General features: G+C 49.3%; 11 protein-coding genes and 2 non-coding genes across 13 annotated transcripts; 7 read left to right on the plus strand and 6 right to left on the minus strand.

Moving 5' to 3' along the window:
- The first annotated feature begins 38 nt into the window (after positions 1 to 38).
- ATG10 (E2-like conjugating enzyme atg10) lies at positions 39 to 1,394 on the plus strand. The gene is made up of 3 exons (XM_024906039.2): positions 39 to 707; positions 765 to 986; positions 1,083 to 1,394. The coding sequence occupies exons 1-3, from the start codon at positions 387 to 389 to the stop codon at positions 1,245 to 1,247; spliced, it is 708 nt and encodes a 235-aa protein (XP_024759224.1). The 5' UTR covers positions 39 to 386; the 3' UTR covers positions 1,248 to 1,394.
- Positions 312 to 2,237, minus strand: TrAFT101_007673 (uncharacterized protein). The gene is made up of 4 exons (XM_024908438.2): positions 1,950 to 2,237; positions 1,671 to 1,887; positions 1,069 to 1,605; positions 312 to 1,000 (listed from the first exon to the last, which is right to left on the minus strand). Exons 1-3 carry the CDS (start codon positions 2,036 to 2,038, stop codon positions 1,315 to 1,317), a joined length of 597 nt encoding a protein of 198 aa, XP_024759223.1. The 5' UTR covers positions 2,039 to 2,237; the 3' UTR covers positions 312 to 1,000; positions 1,069 to 1,314.
- Positions 2,238 to 2,487: 250 nt separating this feature from the next.
- On the plus strand, positions 2,488 to 3,286 carry ARC1 (G4 quadruplex nucleic acid binding protein; the record flags this gene model as incomplete). Its single annotated transcript, XM_024909998.2, has 2 exons — positions 2,488 to 2,710; positions 2,775 to 3,286. 2 exons carry the CDS (start codon positions 2,488 to 2,490, stop codon positions 3,284 to 3,286), a joined length of 735 nt encoding a protein of 244 aa, XP_024759222.2.
- Positions 3,287 to 3,474: 188 nt separating this feature from the next.
- Positions 3,475 to 3,705, plus strand: TrAFT101_007675 (uncharacterized protein; the record flags this gene model as incomplete). Its single annotated transcript, XM_066128117.1, has 2 exons — positions 3,475 to 3,601; positions 3,665 to 3,705. The coding sequence occupies 2 exons, from the start codon at positions 3,475 to 3,477 to the stop codon at positions 3,703 to 3,705; spliced, it is 168 nt and encodes a 55-aa protein (XP_065984233.1).
- A 204-nt stretch (positions 3,706 to 3,909) lies between these two features.
- On the minus strand, positions 3,910 to 4,509 carry TrAFT101_007676 (uncharacterized protein; the record flags this gene model as incomplete). The annotated part of the gene is made up of 4 exons (XM_024904133.1): positions 3,910 to 4,026; positions 4,096 to 4,299; positions 4,371 to 4,384; positions 4,467 to 4,509. 4 exons carry the CDS (start codon positions 4,507 to 4,509, stop codon positions 3,910 to 3,912), a joined length of 378 nt encoding a protein of 125 aa, XP_024759221.1.
- A 1,949-nt stretch (positions 4,510 to 6,458) lies between these two features.
- TrAFT101_007677 (uncharacterized protein) lies at positions 6,459 to 9,571 on the plus strand. The gene is made up of 4 exons (XM_024904132.2): positions 6,459 to 6,657; positions 6,820 to 7,095; positions 7,174 to 8,809; positions 8,894 to 9,571. Exons 2-4 carry the CDS (start codon positions 6,832 to 6,834, stop codon positions 9,307 to 9,309), a joined length of 2,316 nt encoding a protein of 771 aa, XP_024759220.1. The 5' UTR covers positions 6,459 to 6,657; positions 6,820 to 6,831; the 3' UTR covers positions 9,310 to 9,571.
- Positions 9,572 to 9,739: 168 nt separating this feature from the next.
- TrAFT101_007678 (uncharacterized protein) lies at positions 9,740 to 12,625 on the plus strand. Its single transcript, XM_024906855.2, has 3 exons — positions 9,740 to 10,542; positions 10,625 to 10,853; positions 10,914 to 12,625. The coding sequence occupies exons 1-3, from the start codon at positions 9,943 to 9,945 to the stop codon at positions 11,327 to 11,329; spliced, it is 1,245 nt and encodes a 414-aa protein (XP_024759219.1). The 5' UTR covers positions 9,740 to 9,942; the 3' UTR covers positions 11,330 to 12,625.
- On the minus strand, positions 11,419 to 12,459 carry TrAFT101_007679 (uncharacterized protein; the record flags this gene model as incomplete). The annotated part of the gene is made up of 1 exon (XM_024908437.2): positions 11,419 to 12,459. One exon carries the CDS (start codon positions 12,457 to 12,459, stop codon positions 11,419 to 11,421), a length of 1,041 nt encoding a protein of 346 aa, XP_024759218.2.
- Positions 12,626 to 17,255: 4,630 nt separating the features above from the next.
- On the plus strand, positions 17,256 to 17,438 carry TrAFT101_007680 (uncharacterized protein; the record flags this gene model as incomplete). Its single annotated transcript, XM_066128118.1, has 1 exon — positions 17,256 to 17,438. One exon carries the CDS (start codon positions 17,256 to 17,258, stop codon positions 17,436 to 17,438), a length of 183 nt encoding a protein of 60 aa, XP_065984234.1.
- A 1,327-nt stretch (positions 17,439 to 18,765) lies between these two features.
- ACE1 (copper-binding transcription factor) lies at positions 18,766 to 21,637 on the plus strand. Its single transcript, XM_066128119.1, has 3 exons — positions 18,766 to 19,652; positions 19,716 to 19,942; positions 20,003 to 21,637. The coding sequence occupies exons 1-3, from the start codon at positions 18,930 to 18,932 to the stop codon at positions 21,249 to 21,251; spliced, it is 2,199 nt and encodes a 732-aa protein (XP_065984235.1). The 5' UTR covers positions 18,766 to 18,929; the 3' UTR covers positions 21,252 to 21,637.
- Positions 21,638 to 21,835: 198 nt separating this feature from the next.
- On the minus strand, positions 21,836 to 21,922 carry TrAFT101_007682. Its single transcript has one exon. It is a non-coding gene; the product is annotated as a tRNA-Glu (tRNA).
- A 279-nt stretch (positions 21,923 to 22,201) lies between these two features.
- TrAFT101_007683 lies at positions 22,202 to 22,280 on the minus strand. The gene has a single exon. It is a non-coding gene; the product is annotated as a tRNA-Glu (tRNA).
- An 83-nt stretch (positions 22,281 to 22,363) lies between these two features.
- TrAFT101_007684 (uncharacterized protein) lies at positions 22,364 to 23,093 on the minus strand. Its single transcript, XM_024906854.2, has 3 exons — positions 22,807 to 23,093; positions 22,704 to 22,739; positions 22,364 to 22,640 (listed from the first exon to the last, which is right to left on the minus strand). The coding sequence occupies exons 1-3, from the start codon at positions 23,065 to 23,067 to the stop codon at positions 22,536 to 22,538; spliced, it is 402 nt and encodes a 133-aa protein (XP_024759215.1). The 5' UTR covers positions 23,068 to 23,093; the 3' UTR covers positions 22,364 to 22,535.
- Between the last annotated feature and the right edge of the window lie 1,117 nt (positions 23,094 to 24,210).

The following is a 24,210-nucleotide window of genomic DNA, read 5'->3' on the forward strand; positions in this document are numbered from 1 at the left end:
AAGGTTCGAGGCTGTCTGAAGACCCCTAGCACTGCGCTTAGCCCGCAGCTTAATCGCCCGCCACCAATGCAGACTTGCGCTTAGGGGGACAATCCCACCTTATTATTCGACGTGCAGCCTTTAAATCTTGACTCCCCAACAAGATATCGTGATATTTGCTGCCAAAATGTCTCTTTCGCTGAACTGAGTCGTTTTGATTCCATATTAGCGAGCACTGCACTCTGGCGTTTCTTCTTTTCCTCTCGTTTCCATCTCTCTTATTGCAAACAGTAACGGCAGCTTCGGTAAAGAACTCAAAACATAATTTGGTTTTTTCTCACAAGCAAGCGAAGATTGCGAACACGAAACTTGAAGTCTTGAAAATCGGGCAAATACTTTAGAGAATAATGGATATCAAAGACTTTCCTTTCCTGACCCCAGAAGAGTTCACCGAAGTGTGCCATCATTTCGATAGCCTGTACTGCAGGGCAAGACTGGGGCCTATAAGGAAGAAATGGAAGTTCAGACTCTGCACCGCTCTGGATCTCACTTATTCAACCAGAGGCGGGTATATAACATATATTCAGATAATTCGGCCACTGGATGAGATAGTGGACCCCAACGATATATCACTGGATCTAGGCAATTTTTCCATATCAGATCACGACGAGCAAAACGGGTTCCTTCAAGGAGACGATGACATGATTGATGATGAAGAATCTGATGCGGTATGCCAACTTTGATACCACTATTACACCTTGAGCATATTCTCACACGTTCCCCAGAATCTCATACATCAGAAGGCGGCGCCAAAGTTTGGCTATGTGTCGTACGAGGTCCATCTACACCCTACATATAGAGTGCCGTGTCTCTGGTTCAGCCTGCATGATCTCCCGCCAGATGAGCCTGCCTTCAATATCGACACCGTCTTCCGTCGCTTAATTCCTGATAGCTATAAAGATGGTCTCCGCCGAGGAATGGGGGGCATCGGTGGCATCTCAGCAGATGTGAGTCTCCATTTCTATTGCAAAAGTTAATTATGGTATCCAAAAAAAAAAAAAAATACAGTGTCGGTCCGGCCGCACTAACAGCTTTGCCCTTAGCATCACCCCATCACCGGGGTACCCTCTTTCTTTCTTCACCCGTGCCTGTTGGGAGACGCTATATCCAGCTTTGAATGCTCAATGGAGAATTATCTCATGATCTGGTTCGGCCTTGTAGGGGGATGTGTCGGCCTATGGGTACCCAAGGAAATGGCCACCCAATGATGGCCCGTTGAAACTTGAAAAAAAAAGTCCTCATTCATTGGGGTAGCCTCGTCGTGGTTGAACGTGTTCACTCATCGTCACTATCCTCTTCCATAGCCACATCACCCTCACTATCCTCATCCTCCTCGTCACGAGTTCGCTTCTGGCCGCGGTTCTCATCAGCTTCGTCACTCTTCAAAGCTGGGCTGGCAGCCGGTACGGTAGGCTTTTCGAAGGCTGATCCGGGTGGTGGTGCATTAAAGATGCTCTGCTGAAGCTCTGTTTGTTCCACAACGGTAGCGCCGGCCGTTGTGGGGATCTTGAAGGTGCCATCGAGTTTCGCTACGAAATGTGATTTGGATTTGGCGTATTGGATTTTCTAAGGCGAGTCAGTTACTCAGTGGTCAGATGAGGACCAGATCCAGGCTTCAAAGGAAAACGCACCATTGGGCGGCCCAAAAAGGTCTGTCCGTCTAATGATCTCATTGCCTGGGTCGCTGCCTGTATATCGCGGAATACAATATGGGCCTGGCCTCGCATCTCCATTGTCTTGAGGGCGACGATATCGAGCACCGGTCCAAAGGTTGAAAAGAGCATGTACAGTGCTGTTCGCAGGTCTGCTTTTTGTATCTTGGCTGACGGGAGGTTTGTAACATATAGACTAGATGGATGTTCAGTAAACCAAGATACCACCTCGGATTGACTTGACAGAGAGCAACTCACGTCTGGTTGGGAGGAATTGGCTGCACTTTCGCGGGCAGAGAGGCGTTCGGCGCGAGTCCGCGAGGAGGAGGGGCAGCAGCCGATGCCATTGTGCAGTTCAAGCAGGTCCAAATATTATCAAATAAGCCTCTTGCTCTATATATTTGAAGCAGCGTTCTCGTGACCTGTTGTCGTGTCGGAAATGTGCCTTGCAGTCGCTGGTTACTGGCGGTTTGTTTGGTTGAAGCGTGGAGTTTTTTTGGTTCCTCGATTGGCCTTGCGAGGTGTGGCCCCAGCTTCCAATCGCGCCAATGGCTTAGTAGGTCCATGTACCAGGTACCTTCACTTTGGCTGCTACCCGCTTATGGCCAGGGGCTCCATGTACTCCAAGCAGCCAGCAACGTCACCCCGCCATCCCGGTGGCTACAGCTCCGACCTCTCCCAAGCAACCTCCATAGCGCATCGTCACCTCCAGTCTCAGCCTCTATCATCCCGTATAGTCTCTGCTCTTTCTAGGCGATAGTAGAGAGCTACTCCTATCGCACCAGCTACCGCAAAAATGGCTGCTCCCGAAGTTCACCACCTTTTCCACAACCCCATTGCCGACCACTCGTTCTCGGCCGACCATGCAACTCTGGCTGTTGCCCGAGACTCGTCTGTTGAGCTGTACAGCAAGGCTGGAAATGCTTTCAAGCTGGCAGATGTGTTGAAGGGCCATGACAAGACGGTCACCAGTGTTGATATTGCCCCGAACAGTGGCCGCATTGTGTCTTGCTCGCAAGGTTCGATCTCGCCGCAGCCCCCTGCTCCGAGCCCCCTTCCACCTCGGATGCTGATACTTGATAGATCGAAACGCTCTGGTCTGGGAGCCCTCTCCTACTGGATACAAGCCCACTCTAGTCCTTCTTCGAATTAGCCGTGCTGCCACGTTCGTCCGATGGTCACCTTCCGAGACCAAATTTGCCGTGGGCTCCGGTGACCGCGTCATTGCCGTTTGCTACTTTGAGGAGGAAAACGACTGGTGGGTTTCGAAGCACTTGAAGAAGCCTATCCGCAGCACCATCACCAGCGTCGCTTGGCACCCCAACTCTGTGCTCCTCGCAGCCGGCTCTACCGATGCGCATGCCCGAGTTCTGTCCGCCTTTGTCAAGGGTGTCGATGAGCGTCCCGAGCCTGGCGTCTGGGGTGAGCGATTGCCCTTCAACACCATCTGCGGAGAATACTTGAACAACTCTGCTGGCTGGGTCCACTCTGTCGCCTTTTCTCCCAGCGGAAACGCTCTTGCATTTGCCGCGCATGACAGCAGCGTCACCGTTGTCTACCCTAGCGGCCCTGAGCAGCCCCCAAGGCTGTCTTAAGCATTCCCACTCAGCTCCTGCCTTTCAAGAGCTTGCTCTGGAAAGCTGAAGATGAGATTATTGCTGCCGGCTACGATTGCGAGGCATTCCGTTTCCAGGGCGGCGAGGGAGGCTGGCAACTTGTTGGAACCGTGGAGTCCAAGGGCCACGCCGGCGCTGGCGAGCAGCGGGAGGAGTCTGCGCTGAACATGTTCAGACAGATGGATCTCAAGGGTAAAGTCAAGGATAACACACAGTTGAAGACGATTCATCAAAACACAATCTCTACTATTAGACCCTATGAGGTGTCTGGTGGAAAGGTCACCAAGTTTAGCTGTGAGTACACTGGCCATGCCTTTGTCAAAACTAGGAATATGAGATGACTAACAGCTACTTTAGCGAGCGGCGTTGACGGAAGAGTGGTGATTTGGGACGCTTAGAGTCGATAATCATAGAATATAATGAGGGCTACATGCTGCGTCTTTTGCGTAACTAACCATGGCGCATGCGCGAGCTTCGAGCGCCATGTAATTTGTCGACTACAGTCTATTAAGAGGTGGCACAAGTGTATTTAACTCATTGATTGGAATAGCATATAAAAATGTCTAAATATCAAACTTTTTAAGCATTCCTTGTGCAGCCATTTATGGCAGGGCAATAGCCTCAATCTCAACGTCGACGTTCTTAGGAAGCGTCTTAACGGCAACGCAGCTTCGCGCAGGCTTGTGAGAGAAGAACTTCTCGTACTCTCCGTTCATCTCCTACAGCGAGAGTGATGAGATTGAGTTATTTCGACAATTACCTAGTACTTATGGGTATGGATGACTTACAGCAAAGTGAGCCATGTCGGAGATGAAGATGGTGGTCTTGACGACTCTGGGCAGAGAAGAGCCGGCCTGCTTGAGAACGGCATCCAGGTTCTCGCAGCACTTTCTCGTCTTCTCAGCAATAGTGCCCTCAATCAGGGTGCCATCGGCAGTAAGAGGGATCTGGCCGGAGCAGTAGATGGCCGTGGGAGTCTTGATGGCTTGAGACTAAACAATTAATACCATGAGATGGTGTCTTTCACGTTATTGAATTCATTAAAACCAAGAGAAGCACTCACGTAAGGGCCGAGGGCTAGAAGCTCGTTGTTAGCCAAGCCAGATCCTCAATTGCTCCATAAATAAGCAATAATAATTTTGTTATGAATTATACTCACGGAAGGGGGCTTCCTTAGTGTACACGATAGTCTGGTCTGCCATTGTGGATTTTGGTCTCGCGAAAGCTGTGACGAGTGTAAACTTGGGTCTTGCAGCGAATAGCGCCGGCGGAGACGCGGCAAGGCCTCTGGCGAGGGGCCGAGCTGTGCTGCGAGCAATTGGTAACATACCTACCTAATGGGTGTGTTTTTGGTTCTTGGGGGGAGATTGCTAACAAGATGGAATGGGGAGAGGAGGAAGTAATGGGCTTGGAAATTTCAGAAAGGTTCAATGCGTTTATTTGTAAAAGAAGCTTTGGCGTCCTTGGACCCCTCCGACTGCCGGAAGCTCCCCCGCCCTTCCAATGGCAGTGAGTGGCGCTTTCTGCCGGCCCAAAGAAGAAGCGCGGTGGATCGCAGCTTGGAGAGCAATGGCAAGCAACTTGAGGCTCTGATTGTGGCAATGGGATTTTACGTTATGCTAGGCCTGCATGCGTGTTTGTTGAGCGCCATGTTGATGATATGCAGCTGCTCTATCTATCTACTTATAAATCTGTCTGCCAATTTAGATCCAATTGGTGTAGGTATATCGGAAGGGAAGAATCTCTTGGCTCCATCATAAACACGGTTACTGAACGAGTGCTACTTTCCCATCTCTTCAACGTATTGATACATGTATGCTGTATGCTCGCAGCCTCGCTACTCTTTTTTTTCCCTTTTTTTTTGAGTATTGCTATTCGGGCAGTAGATTTTTGCTATTCGGGCGGTATTCCCACCTAGACTAGCCTATTTTAGCTAGATTCAGCAGCGCCTAAGCCAGTCCACTAAAAAACAGTGTAATGCACTGGGATGTACAGAATTTACTATGAAAGAATACTGCTGCTTTATTTAGTTTAATTGTAGCCGCCTAGATTGATTAGGACTGCCTAGATTGATAGAGGTCATCCGGTTTAATAGAGGTCATCCGGTTTGATAGAGGTCATCCGGTTTAATAGAGGTCATCTGGTTTAATAGAGGTCAATAGGATTGTTTGAGGTTACCTTGTTTAACTGAAGCCGCCTAGTTCAACTGCAGTTAACTGGTGTAATTGAGATCGACAAGGCCAATGAGGTTATTTGAAGTTGCCTGCATTAATCAGGACCGCCTAGGTTAATTAAGGGCGCCTGCATTCATCGCAGTCAACCGGCTTGATCAAGGTCAATGGGATTGTTTGAAGCTACCTGCGTTGATGAAGGTCACCTAGATTGATTGCGGTCAGCCGGTTGGTTAAAGTTGCGATAGCTTTAAATTGCACCTTTTAGCTAACTGTATACTGTTTTACCTTTTATAACTTAACACTGTAATTTAGTGTAAAAAGCTGGGCTGCATAAGCCTAGGCTATATTAGGCTAGGCCAGGTGGGAATACTGCCCGAATAGCAAAAATCTACTGCCCGAATAGCAATACTCTTTTTTTTTTGGAGACAGCCGAATTCAGACGGGCTGAGTCAACGAGCGATAAACGAGATGCACGGCCAAGCCGAAGAGAAAATAGCCATTCAAGGCCAGACTCTTCCACTGGCTGGGTCTCACTTATAATAAGTAATCCGTTGTCATCCCATGTGTATAAACGCTCCCAGCGCCTACCTGCCAATAGCGGAAACGGCTGGGCTATATTGGGCTTACGCATCTTCTCGATCATTTACAGGGTCTCGCGTCGGCAGTTTGAAACACCCAGAGCGCAGAGTACACGCTACTTTGAGTCAAGCCGGCATGTGATGCGACGAAGAGAGACGGAAGGCGAAGGATTACATCTGGAAACGTAGATGCGGTCTTCGCAGGTCAAAGATAAGATACAGGCTAAATAAATAAATAGATGAGCGAATAACTGCTTTTATGTGCACCAAACACTTGGTGTTTTCCATTTATCCTGCTTCCTTCAGCCAGGTGGCTTGGACGAGCAACGAGGTACAAAGTACCTGCTGTGGCTCTGCGCTGACCCCTGCAACGTTAGTGGCTCCAGGGTCGAGACGAAGACACGTTCGCCTCAGCTCGACTCAGCCGTCTTCATCCAATTCCACTTACGGGAGGCTCAATCAACCCCCAATTCGGGCCTCTGCCGCGCGACGCTTCTGCGGGCTCTCTTTCTCCTTTTCTCTTCTATTCCCTCTTTCGTTTTATTTATATCTCTTCCATTCTCTCCTAGCCGGCGCGGAGCCAAGTTTTCTCTTTCTTGTAAGTCCTGGTGCCGCCGAGACATGCAGCCTCAGTTCCACATGCCCTAGCTCTTTGTCTTCGATTGTGAGCTTCTCGAGATCTGGCATCACCCCAGGTCCAGACTGCACAAGTTCTGCCGCACTGCTCTTCACAGACCTCGCTGACTCTCCACTTGTGAAGCTTCCTAGAGCCATGGCTCGAGCTTCAACGCCGCAGGGAAGCCTGCGACAGCGGGGCGTAGCGTCCAAGCAGACGCTCAACGACTCTACGTTTGCCCCCGAGGTCGAGCTCGATAAGCTGTCCAAGGCAGCCGCATCATCGCGTCAAAACATCCAGCGAGGCGAGATTGAGCACAAGATTGCATTGACTGTGGTTACCATTCTCGGCTTCGTCACTCGATTCTGGGGTATTAGCCACCCTGATGAGGTGGTCTTTGACGAAGTGCACTTCGGAAAGGTAAGGGCCATCATGCCAACATGCATTGGTATAATCAAGGCTTGAAACTACAAGAGCGCTAACTGGACAATTGCTTAGTTTGCTTCATACTATCTTGAACGAACCTACTTCTTCGATGTGCACCCTCCCTTCGCCAAGCTGCTCTTCGCCTTTGTTGGCTGGCTGGTTGGATATGACGGCCACTTCCACTTCGAAAACATCGGCGACTCCTACGTCGCCAACAAAGTTCCCTACGTCGCTTTCCGAGCCCTGCCCGCCATCCTCGGTGCATTGACTGTGTCCGTCACATATTTGATCATGTGGGAGTCAGGCTACAGCTTGCCTGCTTGCCTTGTCGCCACCGGCTTGATCCTTTTGGACAATGCACACATTGGCCAAACACGCTTGATTCTCCTCGATGCCACCCTGGTTCTCGCCATGGCCTGCAGTCTCTTGTGCTACATCAAGTTCTACAAGCTGCGGCACGAGGCTTTTAGCAGGAAATGGTGGAAGTGGCTCATCTTGACTGGCTTTGCGCTGTCCTGCGATATCTCGACCAAATATGTTGGCCTCTTCGCTTTTGTTACCATTGGCTCTGCCGTTATTATTGATCTCTGGGATCTTTTGGACATTAAGCGACGCAACGGTGCTATCAGCCTGCAATTGTTTGGAAAGCACTTTGTAGCCCGCGCCATTGGGCTCATCGTTCTGCCATTCCTTTTCTATCTTTTCTGGTTCCAGGTGCACTTTGCCGTCCTGACTCGATCCGGTCCTGGCGACGACTTCATGACGCCAGAATTCCAGGAAACTCTAAGCGACAACGTCATGCTGGCAAATGCCATCGATATTCACTACTACGATTACATCACCATCAGGCACAAGGAGACCAAGGCCTACCTTCACAGCCACCCCGACACCTATCCCCTGAGATATGATGACGGTCGTATCTCCAGCCAAGGCCAGCAGATCACCGGTTATCCTCACAACGACACAAACAACTACTGGCAAATTCTTCCTTCCAACAATGAGCAGAATTCGGACCGGATTGTCAGGAACTTGGACCTGGTTCGACTTAGGCACATTGTCACAGACAAGATTCTGCTCTCTCATGATGTCGCTTCGCCGTATTACCCCACTAACCAAGAGTTCACCGCCGTGTCTTCTGAGGAAGCGTTTGGCGAACGCCAAAACGATACTCTTTTCGAGATTCGAGTTGAGACAGCCAAGGCCGGCCAAGAGTTTAAAACTGTTGCCAGCCATTTCAAGCTTATCCACTTCCCCAGCAAAGTTGCCATGTGGACACACACCTCTCCTCTTCCCGATTGGGGCTACAAACAGCAGGAAATCAATGGCAACAAGCAGGTCACAGTCAGCTCCAATGTGTGGATTGCCGAGGACATTCCCTCGCTTCCTCAAGATCACGCCCGCCGCCAAAAGGAGCAGCGACAGGTGAAGACACTGCCGTTCCTTCGCAAGTGGTTTGAGCTGCAGAGGTCCATGTTCTACCACAACAACAAGTTGACCAGCAGCCACCCGTACGCCAGCCAGCCTTATCACTGGCCGTTCTTGCTTCGCGGAGTGAGCTTCTGGACTCAGAATGACACACGTCAACAAATCTACTTTGTTGGCAACCCCGTTGGCTGGTGGATTACCAGCAGTCTTCTGGCTGTTTTTGCTGGCATCATCGCAGCTGATCAAATCTCTCTCCGTCGAAACATTGATGCTCTAGACCATCGTAAGTACCCTTCTCGGATTCCCTTTTCATTCAGAAACCCGAACCTCTCTTTCCAGTGCACTCTCTAACCCATCTTCAAAACAGGCACTCGTTCGCGACTATACAACTCTACGGGCTTCTTCTGGCTTGCCTGGGCTACTCACTACTTCCCATTCTACCTTATGGGTCGTCAGCTCTTCCTTCACCACTATCTCCCTGCCCATCTGGCCTCCTGTCTGGTCACAGGTGCTCTCGTCGAGTTCATCTTCAACTCTGATTCGGTAGAGGAGGAGTCTCCCAAGTCTGGCAACCGTTCTGGTCCCAAGAGACACATTACGGCCCGTGAGCGATTCGCCGGTAAGAGCATGCTTGGTGCCTGGATTGCCTGTGCTGTGATTCTCTCTGCCGCTGCCGCTTGCTGGTACTTCTTCTTGCCTTTGACCTATGGCTATCCTGGATTGTCCGTAGACGAAGTTGTCAGGAGAAAGTGGCTCGGATACGACCTCCACTTCGCCAAATAAGCGAATAGAGGTCTCATGGGGCCTAGCGATGGTGCTGATGAAGAGCAGCGGATTTGAATGGAGACGATTTTGTTTTAGGCTGTTAAGAGCCGCTGCAACGTATTGTCAACAGCTAAAACGTGTGAGTGGAGGTAGCTCGTTTTATGATGCGATATAGGAGACTGTGTATGTGTACAATAAAAGGGGGTGGATTAGTAGAGGGGTAAGAATGCGTGGAGTTGAACAAAAAGAATAGCATATCTTGTCAAATGCAGAATAATAAATGACTTACTTCTAAATTCGAAATTTCAACCTGTACTATTATTAGATGCTACTACTAATAGATACTAAGCTACACTTCGTGTAATAAATTGGGTATCAGACGATGCAAATGACTGCCTATATCTGCCCACCAGCATTGTTACGTAAGCTGTAATGAGCACCCGCTGGCTGGAACTCTATCGTCATTCTCCAGGGATAAAGATGAAGGCACGTCAAGCTCCCCAACACCAATGTTCTAATTGCCGCGTCGCGCCTACGAATTGGCGCGATGGGCTGGCATAGCGATCCCCATTTCATGATACTAGCGAGTGCCTGAATTCTTGCATGTGCTTCTCACCTTTCAATTCGTGCATTGCGCGTCTATAGACAACGATGCTGCTTTCAGGAGCAAACAGGCTGTACCTCCGTCGAATACTTCGCTGGCGAGTGACGAGGATCGCACTACTTCTTCTATTTGTGATCAACATCTTTGATATTCTGCGAATACAACGTGACATCGTCCATGGAGACCGAGAACACAGGCTACGCAGCGGCAGCGGCGCGGTACGACGGCGCGAGAGGATATACATTGCGAGCATGCATTGGAACAATGCAGAGGTGTTGAAGGACTACTGGAACGATGCGGTAATTAAGCTTACTGAGACATTCGGCGCCGACAATGTGTTTGTGAGCATATACGAGAGCGGGAGCTGGGACGACAGCAAGGAAGCTCTACGAATGTTAGATGCAGAGCTTGAAAAGAGGAACGTACCGAGACGGGTCGAGGTATCAGAGACCACGCACTACGACGAGATAACGAAGCCGGAGAAAGAGAGAGGCGAAGGGTGGATAGACACATCGAGGGGAAGGGAATTGAGAAGGATTCCATATCTAGCGAAGCTGCGAAACAAAACGATACAGGACTTGATTGAGTTGAGCAAGAAGGGAATCACGTTTGATAGAGTGCTGTTCCTCAACGATGTGGTATTCACGGTACGAACCAACAAACACATGTGCTCTATATACAAGCGAACAAAGTTGAACTGAAAACTGACAGGCGGACTTTGTGAAATAGGTTGAAGATGTGTTGACGTTGATGGACACCAATGGCGGAAACTACGCCGCAGCATGCTCCATGGACTTTTCGAAGCCTCCGCTATACTACGATACCTTTGCCCTACGCGACATCGAAGGAAATGCGCATGTTATGCAGACATGGCCATATTTCAGGTCCAGGACTTCCAGGAATGCATTAGTGAACCACTTGGACGCTGTTCCAGTGACCAGCTGCTGGAACGGCATAGGTTAGCGACACCCAACCGGTAGATACATTCTCCAGGACGCTAACATATATTTTCTTTTAGTCGTCATGCCCGCTGAGCCCTTCGTCTCGTCGACGCAACTTCGCTTCCGTGCTGTCCCCGATTCCCTCGCCGCTCACCACCTAGAGGGCTCCGAATGCTGCCTCATCCATGCCGATAACCCTCTGTCCAGGACAAAAGGCGTCTATCTCAACCCACGAGTGAGAGTAGGTTACAATTACCCGGCGTATGCAGCGACACATCCTGCCACGAAGGCCTGGGTGTCTCCGTGGGATATCTTCACTGGCCGGTGGGTAAATAGAATAAGGAGATGGACGTCGTGGACTTTTGATTCGTGGGTAGTGAGGTGGAGAGTAGGACGCTGGGAGAAGGAGAAGAAAGGGAATCGCGAGCCTGGTGAGTTTTGTTTGATCAATGAGATGCAAGTGTTGGTCCACAACGGGTGGGCTCATGTGTGATTTCTATGGGAAATCATTCAATAAATCGAATGGACAACGAGATAAAATCAACTATTGTAGAGTATAAACGTCTAACTGCTTTTAATATCTCACGCTACAACATCTTCCGGCATGACTACGTTTCTTAGTAGGCTATGTGGTCGATTCTCCCGCATCCGTTTAACAGCCTCCTTGTACAGCTTCGGAGAATCTGCGAGTTGCGGATCCTCCCTCACCATCTCATCCATCTTCCGAGAAACACTAGGCAGTGTATGCGATACCTTGGCCTTGCACAGAGTAGCCAAAAAACCAATGTCCTCTGACATGGACAAGTTTACTGCGTCTATGACCTCCGGATCTGTCCATTCTAGTTCCTGAATAGCACGAAGTAGCGCTTTGTTGTGTTTCTTACCGCCGGGACGATCTACATTGACGCCGCAACAGAATCCGTCGTCATCATCAAAGATGAGATTAGGGTTAGGGACAATGTTGAAAACGAGGCATGTGATGATGAAGAGATTCCGGCAGAGGAACTTTTCGATATCGCCAGTGAGACCGGTGAGGGATAACCCAAGGGCTTTGCCGATGAAGCGGAGGCGAACTTGGCCGTCGTAGCTTGGGAGGGCGAAGGGGGGGACTGAGTATTTGGAGTCAGGGGGGATGACGCCTCCGTACATGTTGGTTGAGACGATGGCCCATTTGGTGAAGAAGTTGTCAGAGAGGTCTGTTTGCTGGAGGCGTTTTTGGGTTCTTTCTCTGATGTATGCGAGGAGGTTTTGGATTTGGGGGCAGCTATGGTCATCGGGAAGAATGGGAGAGGGAGATGAGGGAGCGGTATAGAAGGACGCAGTGGATGAAGGCGAAGGCGGGGGCAAAGACGGAGGAGAGTGTTCGTGTGTAGATGGATATGTGGAGTTGTTATCTTCGAATGGGTTGCCATACCGGGGTTGAGGCGCGAGAATACTTGCTTGAGAGGCTGCTTCAATAATATTCGGCATGGAATTGTTAAGATATGAGAGACAGCAAGGTCTTTCTAGGGCTTGAGTTATCAAAAGATCAAACTCATTTGGAGTCGTATGACGAGAACCTCCTCTGAGTTCGACTTCCTCATCTTCAGGGATTGGTTCGAGCTGGGGCCCTTGCCTCGACATCTTGATGGATGACTTGTGGTAGAAGCTTTGATAGATGGAGATGAGGATTTGTATGAATGATGGCAGTCGAATAACGATATTTACTGCGAATTTCTAGGATTTTCTCTTGTCTCGGATTCTTCCACCCCTTGGATTTGATGATTGGAACTAGCGAAAGTTGCATAACAAGACCTTTAGGCTACTTATGAGTGGCAGTACTCTTATATATACACTTATACAGTTATAAAGGAGTTTTGAAGAACCCTGTTCAGAGATGTTACAGTTTGGTAGTCAAGGCTGTTGACTAGATGAAATGATAATGAAGATAGATCTCCTTGTCCAGAGATCAGAGGCTCAGAATGAAAAGTGCATATGTGAGTTCATCTAAACATGTAGGCGGCCTTGTCACCATTTAGATTCTACGATTGAACAGCCTAGGCATCTTAAAGACTCGGAAGACAAATAATTAACTTGCGTAGAGCAGTATTCGCAGCCTATCCGACTTCAACGATGGCTTAGGGAGAAGGAGAGAAAGAAAAAGGGGAAAGAAGGAACAAGAGAAAGGGAAATTTCGGCTGTATGAATTTACCTAGCGCCTAGATCAGATCATCAGCGGCACTGGCGCTTATTGTAACGATATGGTGGTACACAAGACGGGGATGGTAGCAATCAATCCTCTTTCTAATATCTAGGTACAAAGGGTAACCCCCGGCTTTGTTCACAGACTTTTGTAGCCGCCATTTGCAAATGCCCTGAAAGTTCTTTGTGAATTCCAGCTCTTAGAGCGCTGTCTTTCACGCTGTTTTTCGTCGCTCAAGGCATCAATTTGGCAATGGGTTGAATGAAGTATCAAAGGTAATAATTATGCCTCCCTTTTTTCCTTTCTATTTCCTTTTTTTACCTTTTGCTACTATTGGCATCCCCCCTGGTCATTGGATTTCAAGGTATGTACTCCATGATGTGGTATATTTTCGCGACTCACATACTCATCTTATAGCATTTTGCGTGTTGACCCTAGCAGCTACCATATGCCTATTTTGTCCAAAGCGAGAAAATACTATGATAAAATAGATATATGCGGCTTTTTAAAGCATTGCTCCCCAGTAATCTTCTAAGAGCGTTATATATTTTTCTCCCCTCTCCCTCCATCTGGCTTAGAGTAGCATCTATCCCAATAATCAGATCTAAAAGGGCTTAAACTTCTTCAACTGTCACTGGAAGGTAGATTTACGTCCATATAGAGGGAGATGGTTGAATAGACCCTAGCTCGCAACCAGTTTTTAAAACTCTGGGAAGTTTACACGTGGCCTGGCTGGCAACAGAGATGAAATAGTTGAGTCACACAACTACCTCCAAAGCCTTTGTTTCCTCATTGAGTGTTCTTTTTTCCCTCATCCTATTACAACTACCGTGTCACCCTTCTAGCTACGTCACTGGCATGGAACCCTCAATGTCGTTTACTGGTGTTGGCGATACAGTTGAGCTTGGCCTTGACTCGGCTAAGCTGAAACTTACATAGCCGTGTCAGAAACAAACAAACAATATATATATATATACAGCTGAGATAGATGTCGAGCGATTATTGCAACTCAAAGATTCGAAAGTCAAAAGCTTCAAACAGCAAGGGTCAAGGTATTTGAACGCCAGTCAAAGTTACCCTCCAAAACCCGCGCTTATAATCTCTACATATCTCCCAGCGTTGCCAATCATATCAACAGCTTCAAAGCATTGAAAGAGCAAAGAGCCCAAGCACACGCGCGTTATTATTACAAATGCCATAGTTCCCAGATCAGTGACCCCTTCGATGCTTCGTGTAAATGAAAACACCGCCACCCAAAGCCCGGTATACGACAGGCGGTGGTGGTATTTTGTCACGCCATACCAAGCGGCGGCGGCGATGGGTCCAATTAACAGGCTGGAAGACTTAAGCGGCAGTGGGCATAGAACGGAGCCGCAAATTTGCAAGTCTCGGAAACATGAGGAACAAGGGACTTTGGCCGGTTGACAGACCAGGCCAGGGACGCATGAACTCGAAGATCAAAGCCCCCCCAGTTCTGTTCTGATGTGGGCCCACCACAATTCCTGTTCTCATTGGTGGGCTAGTCCCGTTTGGGCAATGGCCGAAAATGGCCAGCAGAGTCACTCTGTGTCATGTTCCCGCCTATCAGAAAAGCCAGTCAAGTTGCGTGCTGCTGGCTTTCTGCAAGTTCTCTTGTTTGGCTTTCTCTGGTCGGGATGAATGGTGCCGAGTCTTGACGCTGCTGTTGTCTGCCGCTCGCTGAGCAGGTGACCAAAAAGCAAGATCGGCAGAGAAGTAGCCGTCTTGCTCTATCAGGTCCGTCCGGGTTCGATCCGGGTCTTGGCCTTGGAAAATACAATAGTACAGTATGTAGTAGTAATGGGTGCAGTAGGTATGTAGGTATGCACTGTATGAAGTGCGGATGGGGTACACGGCCGGCCACATCTGCTGCTCGCCGCGCCCAGCAGCAAACGGTACCTACGCATTGCGCTGCTATTGTTGGACACGACGGCTGGGTAGTAATGCATGTCCAAAACTCCCTTGTTATCCCATTCACTCACTCGTTCGTTCCCACTGTCAGACTCGCGCAGATGCAGCTCTGCGGAGTACATGCAGCAACAGTAATCGTAGTTTCTTGGGAATTCTGCGTATCCCTTGGATAGGCGCCAGAGTGCCCTCGCCCTCTGCTCCCGCCTCTCTCACCACCACTATCTAATATCTACTATCCACCGGTGTGATGCACGTCAAATTCCGGCCAATACCACTTGAACCTGAGGCACGTCGCTTTCGATCCACACGTAGGGCTGGAGCAGCCGGTTGCTAGACACGAAGGGGTTTGGGAGGTGCAGCTTCTCGGGCTTGACTCATTCCCTAGGTCTCGCCGCAGATCGATGCGCGCTCTCGGCTTCGCTGTCCTGCATAATGGGCTCCGTCAAAAAAGCGAATGTGACCACAGGGAGCAGGGAGTTACTGTACAGTAGAGTCTGCATGATACTGTACGGAGTACATGTCCTTGTACGAGGGCTTGGTCATTGGCCAGCGCCTTGCTGTCTCCCCATTGTCACAGCTCTGTCGTATAAGCGCAGAGTATCACTACAATATGCATACAGGCCCAAAGGATGCGAGAAACAAGTCATCAATTTCGCTTTTCCCCTCTTCTGTTCTTTCCGGCTTTTTGTCTTTTTGCCAACCAGAAGGTACTTTTTTCCAAAGCTGCATGTAGGCAGTACTTTGAGCGTTTGGCTCGGCCAATCACGCATCTTCATATCGAGCAGCCTGCTAAGGCACCCAAATTCCAAGCTTAGCTCGCCAGACCCCAGCAGCGCTTCTCCCCTCAATACGGCGCCGATTAGTCGCCCCCCTCGTACATATGACATACATGATCGTGGCACATGTGAAGTCCGGGATATGCAGTAATGAGTTGACCTCAGCTATTGGGCAAAGACAGAAAGCGGGGATGTCAAAATGCGGCTGCCTTCACAAGCTCGTCCAAAAGGGCCCCGGTAAAAGTGCCGGGAACTGAAGTTTTTGGGCAATGCGGCTCTTCTGGACGGTTTTTGGGTTTGTCTCGACGGTTTGTTCTAACGCGATATGGCCACATGGACGTTGCTACTATATCTGCATACCCTGCTTGCGTGGGCTGGTGATGCAATCTCAGACCTTTTTGTTTTTGATCTCGTCTGCTTTTTGATTTTCAGCTGAACGCATGGAAACGACAAGGGTGATGAATTCGGCACGCAATGTGCTTGCGTGTCCCATCTTCTCTCCTTACGACTCCATACTTCAGGCAGTCGTATTTCTGAGCTTTTGGCGATATACACGCCCCTTTAAACTCAAGGCACCGAAATTATTATATTCTTGTCTTCCAGGCAGCTTCATTTTTTGTTCGAGTCCATGCGACCAGGAGAAAAAAAAAAAAAAAAAAAAAAAAAAAAAAAAAAAAAAAAAAAAAAAAAAAAAAAAAAAAAAAAAAAGAACCATTATCTAGATGAACCTAAAATAGATTTTTTTTTTGTAACAGCTGAATCGTTCCTAAACGCTCGTAATGCGCTCGTGCCGCTGGCGATCTGGCTAATCCCAGCCTACCCTTGAGTTGTGTGATCTATGATCCTGGTGCCCGTCAACTTTATACAGGCTGCGGAGTAAAAATTCCTACTTTCGTCTTCTTTGGTTGTTTCTTCCACCCGCCAAAGGGGTTAGCTGAATTTAGGCCGATCGAAGATGTTGCTACACATCATTTCATCATCATCCTTTCCGACAGCCGAGCTCCTTTAGCAGCCTTGCCATTAACCAATAATTAAAGACCGGGAAAACGGTCGTAGGAATGGTGATAGACCATTGATGCAAACGGTAGGAGAAACCAATCAGTCGGCTAAAATCCGACTACGAGCTAATTAAGACCTGTAATTTAACGCAAGAAACCTCATGTAGTGCAGGGCATTGCTGCGTTGTCAACCTCTGGCTGCCGCTGCAATTCGCCCGCAAAAGGTACCCGGATGGGTGGGCTCCATCACTTCTTGGACTTTCACCAAACAGCGGTGGCTCAGTCGCAGAAAAGAGCCTGCGGCAGGTTGGGCATGTGGGAACAGCTTTGGAACTAATCCTACTGGTACGACTGATAGCGCTCTGCAGAGTGGCAGCGCAAAATCGCATATGCAAGGGAGGAGAGACGAGCAAGGAACATGAAGCAATAGGCGGGCATTGTTGGTGTGCCCTTTATTTTTTTTTTGCGGGTCGCGCAGACCAACAACGGCCAGCCACTGATCCCTGCACAGGCGCGAGGCTTCACGATAGGCTCATGGACGCCGCGGTGGTGCTGGAGCTCGCACTGTCGGCACGTCACCAACTGTCACACGAGTGGGCTTTTGCGTGCCCTGTGCATCGTTTTTTGGCGGTCACCACCCTGAAGCTGTTGGGCAAGCAGCAAGAAGAGGAGGAGGAGGAGGAGGAGGAGAAGGAGGAAGAAGAGGAGCCTGCTTGACCGTATTACGTGGAAACGCGCCAGAGTCGTCGGAAATTCGACCTTGACCGACAACGGCAATAATAGCTGTCCTTTTCGCCCAGCGCAATATTAGGGAGTTTTACTAGCATGAGTAGTGAGTCGGACTCGCTTGGTATTTACAACGGCGGAGCACAGCAGGATTTGGGTTTCTGACTTCTGACTCTCCGGGGAAGCTGGGCCGGATCGCAGAAGACAGGTACCGGGGGGCTTTGAGTGCGAAGCGCGAAGTACTGTGCTGCTGATTTCCGAGCCGGAATACACGGGACCAGAGACACGGCTGTCGCCCGCGATAGCGTCGCGACCTGAGTCGCTATCAGTGGCACAAGCCCCCCGTCTGCTCGCCGCAGCGCAGGCCAGCATCGTCGCTGCTCCCTTGCCTTGATGCTGCCAGCGCCCGGGCCCCCATAGCACAGCGCCGGCGCCGCACTAGGCCGGTGGCACCGCTCTGGCCTGAGCGCGCTGTTAGTGCGGCGAGTACCGTTGCGGCTCTCCCTACCGCCAGGTACCGCCAGCGGCCTCAGTGGGCAGGGATGCTCGTCCTCCGCAGCGCTTACGCCTCAGCCCACACCTGCGCTAGGCCCAAACAGGGACGCCTGTTAGGCAGCAGCCTGCGGTGGGCTGAGTCCGGACTGGTTTCTAATCCGTCTCCAAGCCTCTCTCTCGTCTTCTTCTCGTCCTCCCCTCGACCTCGACCTCGACCTCGACCTCGTCCTCGTTTCTGTCCTTGCTGCTTCGTTTGTGCCTTGTCGCATTCTGGACTCGTGCTTGCGTGCATCAGGCCTAGTTACTGCCCCAATCCACGCCCCTCCCCGGTCCTCTCCACTCCCTGGAGTTGTATCTCGGTCCCTCTCGCGCCCACCCTCTTTTCCCATCCCCGTGTGTCCCGGGTCCTTGCGTCCATATATCCAATTTACGCCCCGTCCTCGTTGAGTCCTGTTTGCATCTTCTCTGCTGCATACTTCGCGCCTCTCTTTGTTCTCGTCAAAACAACCCTCTCGAGTCGCCATCACTCCAGCATCGGCGTCTCTCGCATATCCAGCCTGTTCTAGCATAGGAGCCGTTAACCCCGGATACAATTGAAAGCGCTCTGCTCGAGATTGATTGCCTGAGCTTCGCTCGTCTCGCATTGACATTTGCACTGGCTCGCTTGCCCGTCCAACACACTGTGGGCTAGGACTGTCCATTCGGATCGAGCCTATTCATTGGTAAGGTTTTACTTTTCTTCTTTCTCATATATCTGGCCTTCTCTTCCCTGCTGGCCCTCATCGCCTCAGGCATAGCCCTCGTCTATCTTCGGGCTTGTGACTCACACGCCTGTCGACCCTCCATTAGAGCCTCATTGCTACATCGACCTCTTCTTCTGTCGACAAGGAAGCTAACCGCTTGTTGCTACGTGGATAGGACTCTTGTGGCCATATCTCATCAATCTTCTTCCCCACCCAGGGAAGGAAAATCCAGATCTAAGCCGCCATGTCCCTCCCAAACCCCCGCAGACGGGCTCCGGTGACTCGCCTGGGAACCGATTGCGAACATGATCTTTCACTTAAGACGGCTGCCATCCTTCGCAAGGGTGCCACCTTCCACTCTCCTACATCTCCCACTTCTTCCAACGACGACTTCGTTCCTCCCAGGCTTGAGAGATCCCAATCAGACTTTGATGATGTGGTCGATGCCAGCCGGCGTCGTATTGCCCTGACTCTGAACGACATCGACGAGGCCCTCTCCAAAGCAAAGGACCTCTCCCTGTCCGACAAGAGCCCCCGAAGCCAGACCCTTCGGGACACAAGCCTGCCTGTTCCTCGTGGCTTCCTCGAGATGCCTGTTGTCGACCCCGCCATGGAGCGACGGGTTCTGCGCCCTCGCTCCGTTCGACGCTCACGAAACCATGCCTCTGACAGCGGCATTGGCAGTTCGGCCGCCTCTACAAACGAAAAGGCCGCTGCCACAGACTATACCAAGAAGCCCCAGGTATCCGCCCTCACCAGGTCGGCTGCCTCTAGCACCACCGCAATGCTTCCCAGCCTCAGCCCTCGGGCTATCAACCGCATCCGCGAACACACTCTCCGTCCTCTCCTGGAGAAACCCACACTCAAGGATTTTGAACCCATTATTTTGGATGTGCCTCGACGCATTCGATCCAAGGAAATTATTTGCCTGCGAGATCTCGAAAAGACCTTGATCTTCATGGCACCGGTAAGTCGACTTCTGACTGATGATGGTGTTTGGGGTGATGCTTATCGGTTGTTACGTCAAAAGGAGAAGGCCAAGTCCGCCGCCTTGTACCTTGATTTCTGCCTCACGTCCGTCCGATGCATCCAGGCGACTGTCGAATATTTGACCGACCGCGAACAAATCCGGCCCGGCGACCGACCTTACACTAACGGATACTTTATCGACTTGAAGGAGCAAATTTACCAGTATGGCAAGCAGCTCGCTGCCATCAAGGAAAAGGGCAGCCTTGCCGACGACATGGATATTGACCAGTATGTACCATGCTTTATTCCTCTCATCAATGTAGAGAGCCCTACTAACGCCCCGCCAAGATCTGACGAGGTCAGACTCTATGGTGGCATCGCCGAGAATGGCCGCCCTGCTGAGCTTGTCCGTATCAGAAAAGACGGCACCGCCATTTCAATGGCCACTGGAAAGGTAGTAGACATGGCCGAATCTCCCGCACCCATGAAGCGCTCCCTGAGCCAGCAGCGTGAGGATGAGGAGGAAATCATGCGGTCCATGGCCCGCCGGAAGAAGAACGCCAGCCCCGAGGAGCTGGCTCCCAAGAAGTGCCGCGAGCCTGGCTGCACCAAGGAGTTCAAGCGCCCCTGCGACCTCACCAAGCACGAGAAGACTCACTCTCGTCCCTGGAAGTGCCCCTTCCCCACTTGCAAGTACCACGATTATGGCTGGCCCACCGAGAAGGAGATGGACCGCCACATCAACGACAAGCACTCAGATGCCCCTGCCATGTTCGAGTGCCTGTTCAAGCCCTGCCCCTACAAGTCGAAGCGTGAGTCAAACTGCAAGCAGCACATGGAGAAGGCACACGGATGGACCTATGTCCGCACCAAGACCAACGGCAAGAAGGCCCCCAGCCACAACGGCTCTGTCGCCCAGCAGACTCCTCCTCTCGCCAGCGTCTCTACTCCTTCTACCACCCCCTCCTACAGCGTCCCCACGCCTCCACAGGAGGGCGCTCAGATCATGACCAATGATTTCCCTCTTTACCCCGCCGAGGCGGATTGGCTGGCCACCTACGGCATGCAGCCTGAGACCATTGATGCCATGGACCTTGCTCTTGAGAATCCTTCTCCTTCTTCTGCAGCATCCTCGTACGAGCAGTACCCACCCTACCAGAACGGCTCCACCTTTATCATCAACGATGAGGATATCTACGCTGCCCACGTCCAGATCCCTGCTCAGCTTCCCACCCCCGAGCAAGTCTACAGCAAAATGATGCCTCAACAGATGCCAATCTACCACACCCAGCCACAACCCTGTGCTACCATCCCCGCCATGGCACAGCAGCAGGAGTTCTCTCCCAACGCACAGCAGAACGCGGTTTTGTACACACCAACCTCACTACGTGAAGTCGATGAGGGCTTTGATGAGTCTTTTGCTTCTGACGGCGCCGACTTCCAACTGTTCCCAGCGTCACTAGACAAGACAACCGTTTTCCAGTCTCTGTTTACAGAGATGCCAAGTGCCAACCTGGGCTTCTCCCAGGCTACACAGCCAGACATCTTCCAACAGATGGATTGCTGGAACCTTGATTACCAGGGATTCCAAGAATAAATCAAGAAATAAAGAATGACAGAACCTCCCCAAGGAAAGACGATAAAAGACGTCTTTGCATTGTTATCAACACTTTACCCCATTCACCACTACACTTGTTTTAACGATTTTACGAAAAGATTTCGGCAGTTTTAATGATTAAAAGGGTTGCCTTGTGTATTAAGATTTTTTTTTTCATTCTACTCCTTTCTCATTTGCACTTGAGACGTTTTGCGTGCACAAAAGAAGCATACAGAACAGCTGAAGGTTTGGCCAAACGGGCCACTGAGGAGGGATTATAGTTAGCTTTGGGTATGAAAGGGATAAGCACTGCGATCTTAAAGACGCTGATATGTTGCTACCTGGAGTAAAGTTTGACTTTTATTTCAATTCAATAAGAATTATTTAGAAGAATTTGTGTGTGCCTCTTGCTTTTGTGACATGACATGTTGGCTAGTGGGTAGCCCTGTGAATAATAGTCGGCCTCAATGTAAATAAAGTAAGTAATAGATATAGCTCTGACAAAAAGGAAGAGTAAGACCCGCAGCCAAAAAAAAAAAAAAAAAAAAAAAAAAAAAAAAAAAAAATACTGCAAAAGTTGAAGTCTCCGATACTGGGAATCGAACCCAGGGCTGCTCGGTGCTTCAACAGAAGTTGAGAGCGAGCGATGTTAGCCACTACACCATATCGGATGTGTTGAGTTGAGCGATGGTTGTCGCTTGACTCGTTGAGATGTAGGAGCGTGAAGTGGTAGATAACCTCTTGAAAATTTCCATGAGAGTTGAGTGGAGTTGAATAGTGGAGTGGTAAAAATAAGTGGAAAAAGGAAAGTGTTTGATTGCACAATGCAAGCTAATACATAGGGAAAAGTGGTACTAGCTTGAAAGGAAGAAAAAGAGCCAAAAAAGAAAAGCGGAGAAAAGAAAGAAAGAATGAGTGTGAAAAATCACAAAAAAGAAATCATTTCATGTCTCCGATACTGGGAATCGAACCCAGGGCTGCTCGGATCTTCATGAGAGCGAGCGATGTTAGCCACTACACCATATCGGATTTGTTGTTATTGACAGGGGTTGTGCAATTGAGATATATGAACTATTGGTGAGAGATCTGATACACGTTTTTAAGATGATCTGTGGGCTCTCAATTCTTGTTGTATTGGAGGAGTCGTCTTAGATTTACTCTATAATAATCTGTTGGCAAAACTAAACGAATTTGTAACAACTCATGTTAGCTCGTCCCTCTACTGAATGTAACAACCAAGTGATGAGATCTTGCAGCTGTATTAGATCACTAACTGCCACATCCTTAGTTGAGCGCGGTGATGTATGACCACTGTTCAAGAGGGCCGCTCAGAGTCAAGAGACCGCCGCCTGGGCAGCCGAGAGTTCCGAGCAGGGCATTGGCGTTAACCTGTATAATTTTGTTTCCATGTCAGTTGGATTCCTAAGTAGCAGGGGGGTAAACGAAACATACGTTGCAGTTATCCTCGGTTTGGATGTCGTGGACAGCCTATCGTTGATACATTAGTACATCGACTTATTGAGAGCCGTTGGAAAATATAAATATATATACTTACCACCTCTAGACCGTAGAGCTTGCCGTCATCTCCCTTGATGCCGTCGGCGAGCGATGTCACGGCGGTTTGTAATCCGTCGGATGGGAAAGTAAGCTGGGAGCAAAGAGTGGCCGCCCAGTTGAGCTTGGTTTGGGAGTCGAGGTCTAAGGTAGACTGGGGAACGGTGCTGGGCTGTCCAGGGACTGGGAAGCAGATTGCTGAATCGGCCTTTGCGGAGAGCGCGAGGCAGAGGGTGGTGAAGATGGCGGTTGTTAACTGCATTGTGGAAAGGCTTGTGATGAGATTGGGCTGTACTGGAAGTCGGAAAAGAAGTGGTCAAGTTGGAAACAAATAACATATATATATATATATATATATATGTTCACAAGACTCTAATATCACAACTGGTATAAACTAAATACGATTTATTCAATTTGTCTCCGGATAGTCAGTTGCCCCGATTGGCAAGAGAGCAAGCTTCGTTATGTTTAGTATACTGTCCGGATTGGGAAGGTTACAGTAAGCTTATGTTGTTTAAGCTACAAGAATAATAAACTTTCTAGTCTTGGCGGATAGCAGAGCGTGAATTTGTTCATTATAACTCTATATTCCGACATAATTTGTCGAATAAAATCCTGTTATACCAGTTGTTTTAACGGATTGTTTTCTGAGTATTTTTGCTGCAGACCCCGCGCATTTTGAGATTGAAGCACCATATTATTGAGTTGATATTAAATTAAGCCTAAAGAAAAATATTTTACCCGCACCTCTCATAATATGCCAAACTGATATGAAAGCATAAATCACTACATCAACCGGTCATTTGTCTACGATCTGGCCATGAAAACGTACGGCCAGATATAGTTAATGCAGGGAATAATCCAAAACTCCGGGCTGGATATGCAACAGCTCTTGGCTTTCCATTTAAGGATAATTTGGCTGATGACTCCGTTAATACTAATCCAAGTTATTTTTAGATTCCTGAGTTCAGTTGTGATGGTGAACGATGATGCAACCTCGCTAATCTTGTAAACATCTTGATAGGCCCGATGGCTTGCAACGTATGCTGTATGGGAGCCACATGTGAGCCAAATGATAAGTAAGCATGCATATCGTAAGCGAGAGGTGTGGAAAAGATTATAAATATGTTAGAATTGGCATCGTGGATAATAGCCCTGACAACAATAATTGCCTAAATACATGTATACATAAGTTAATCACTGATAATTCTTCCATCTGTTCTAGCTATGTTCCTTCGATCTACAATGTGCTAGTGTTAGTGCCGCTACTTACTCATATCGCCCTACATAGGGATGAGATCGTTGATAATATTTATTTAATGAGCATTTAAAGCTTGATGTTGAAGGAATCACAATCAATGATTTATTTGATACAAGATTACGTAGGGTTGCGAGTGTTTTTTGC

This window comes from Trichoderma asperellum, chromosome 4 (genome assembly GCF_020647865.1).
Source record: "Trichoderma asperellum chromosome 4, complete sequence".
Taxonomy (NCBI): Eukaryota; Fungi; Ascomycota; class Sordariomycetes; order Hypocreales; family Hypocreaceae; genus Trichoderma; species Trichoderma asperellum.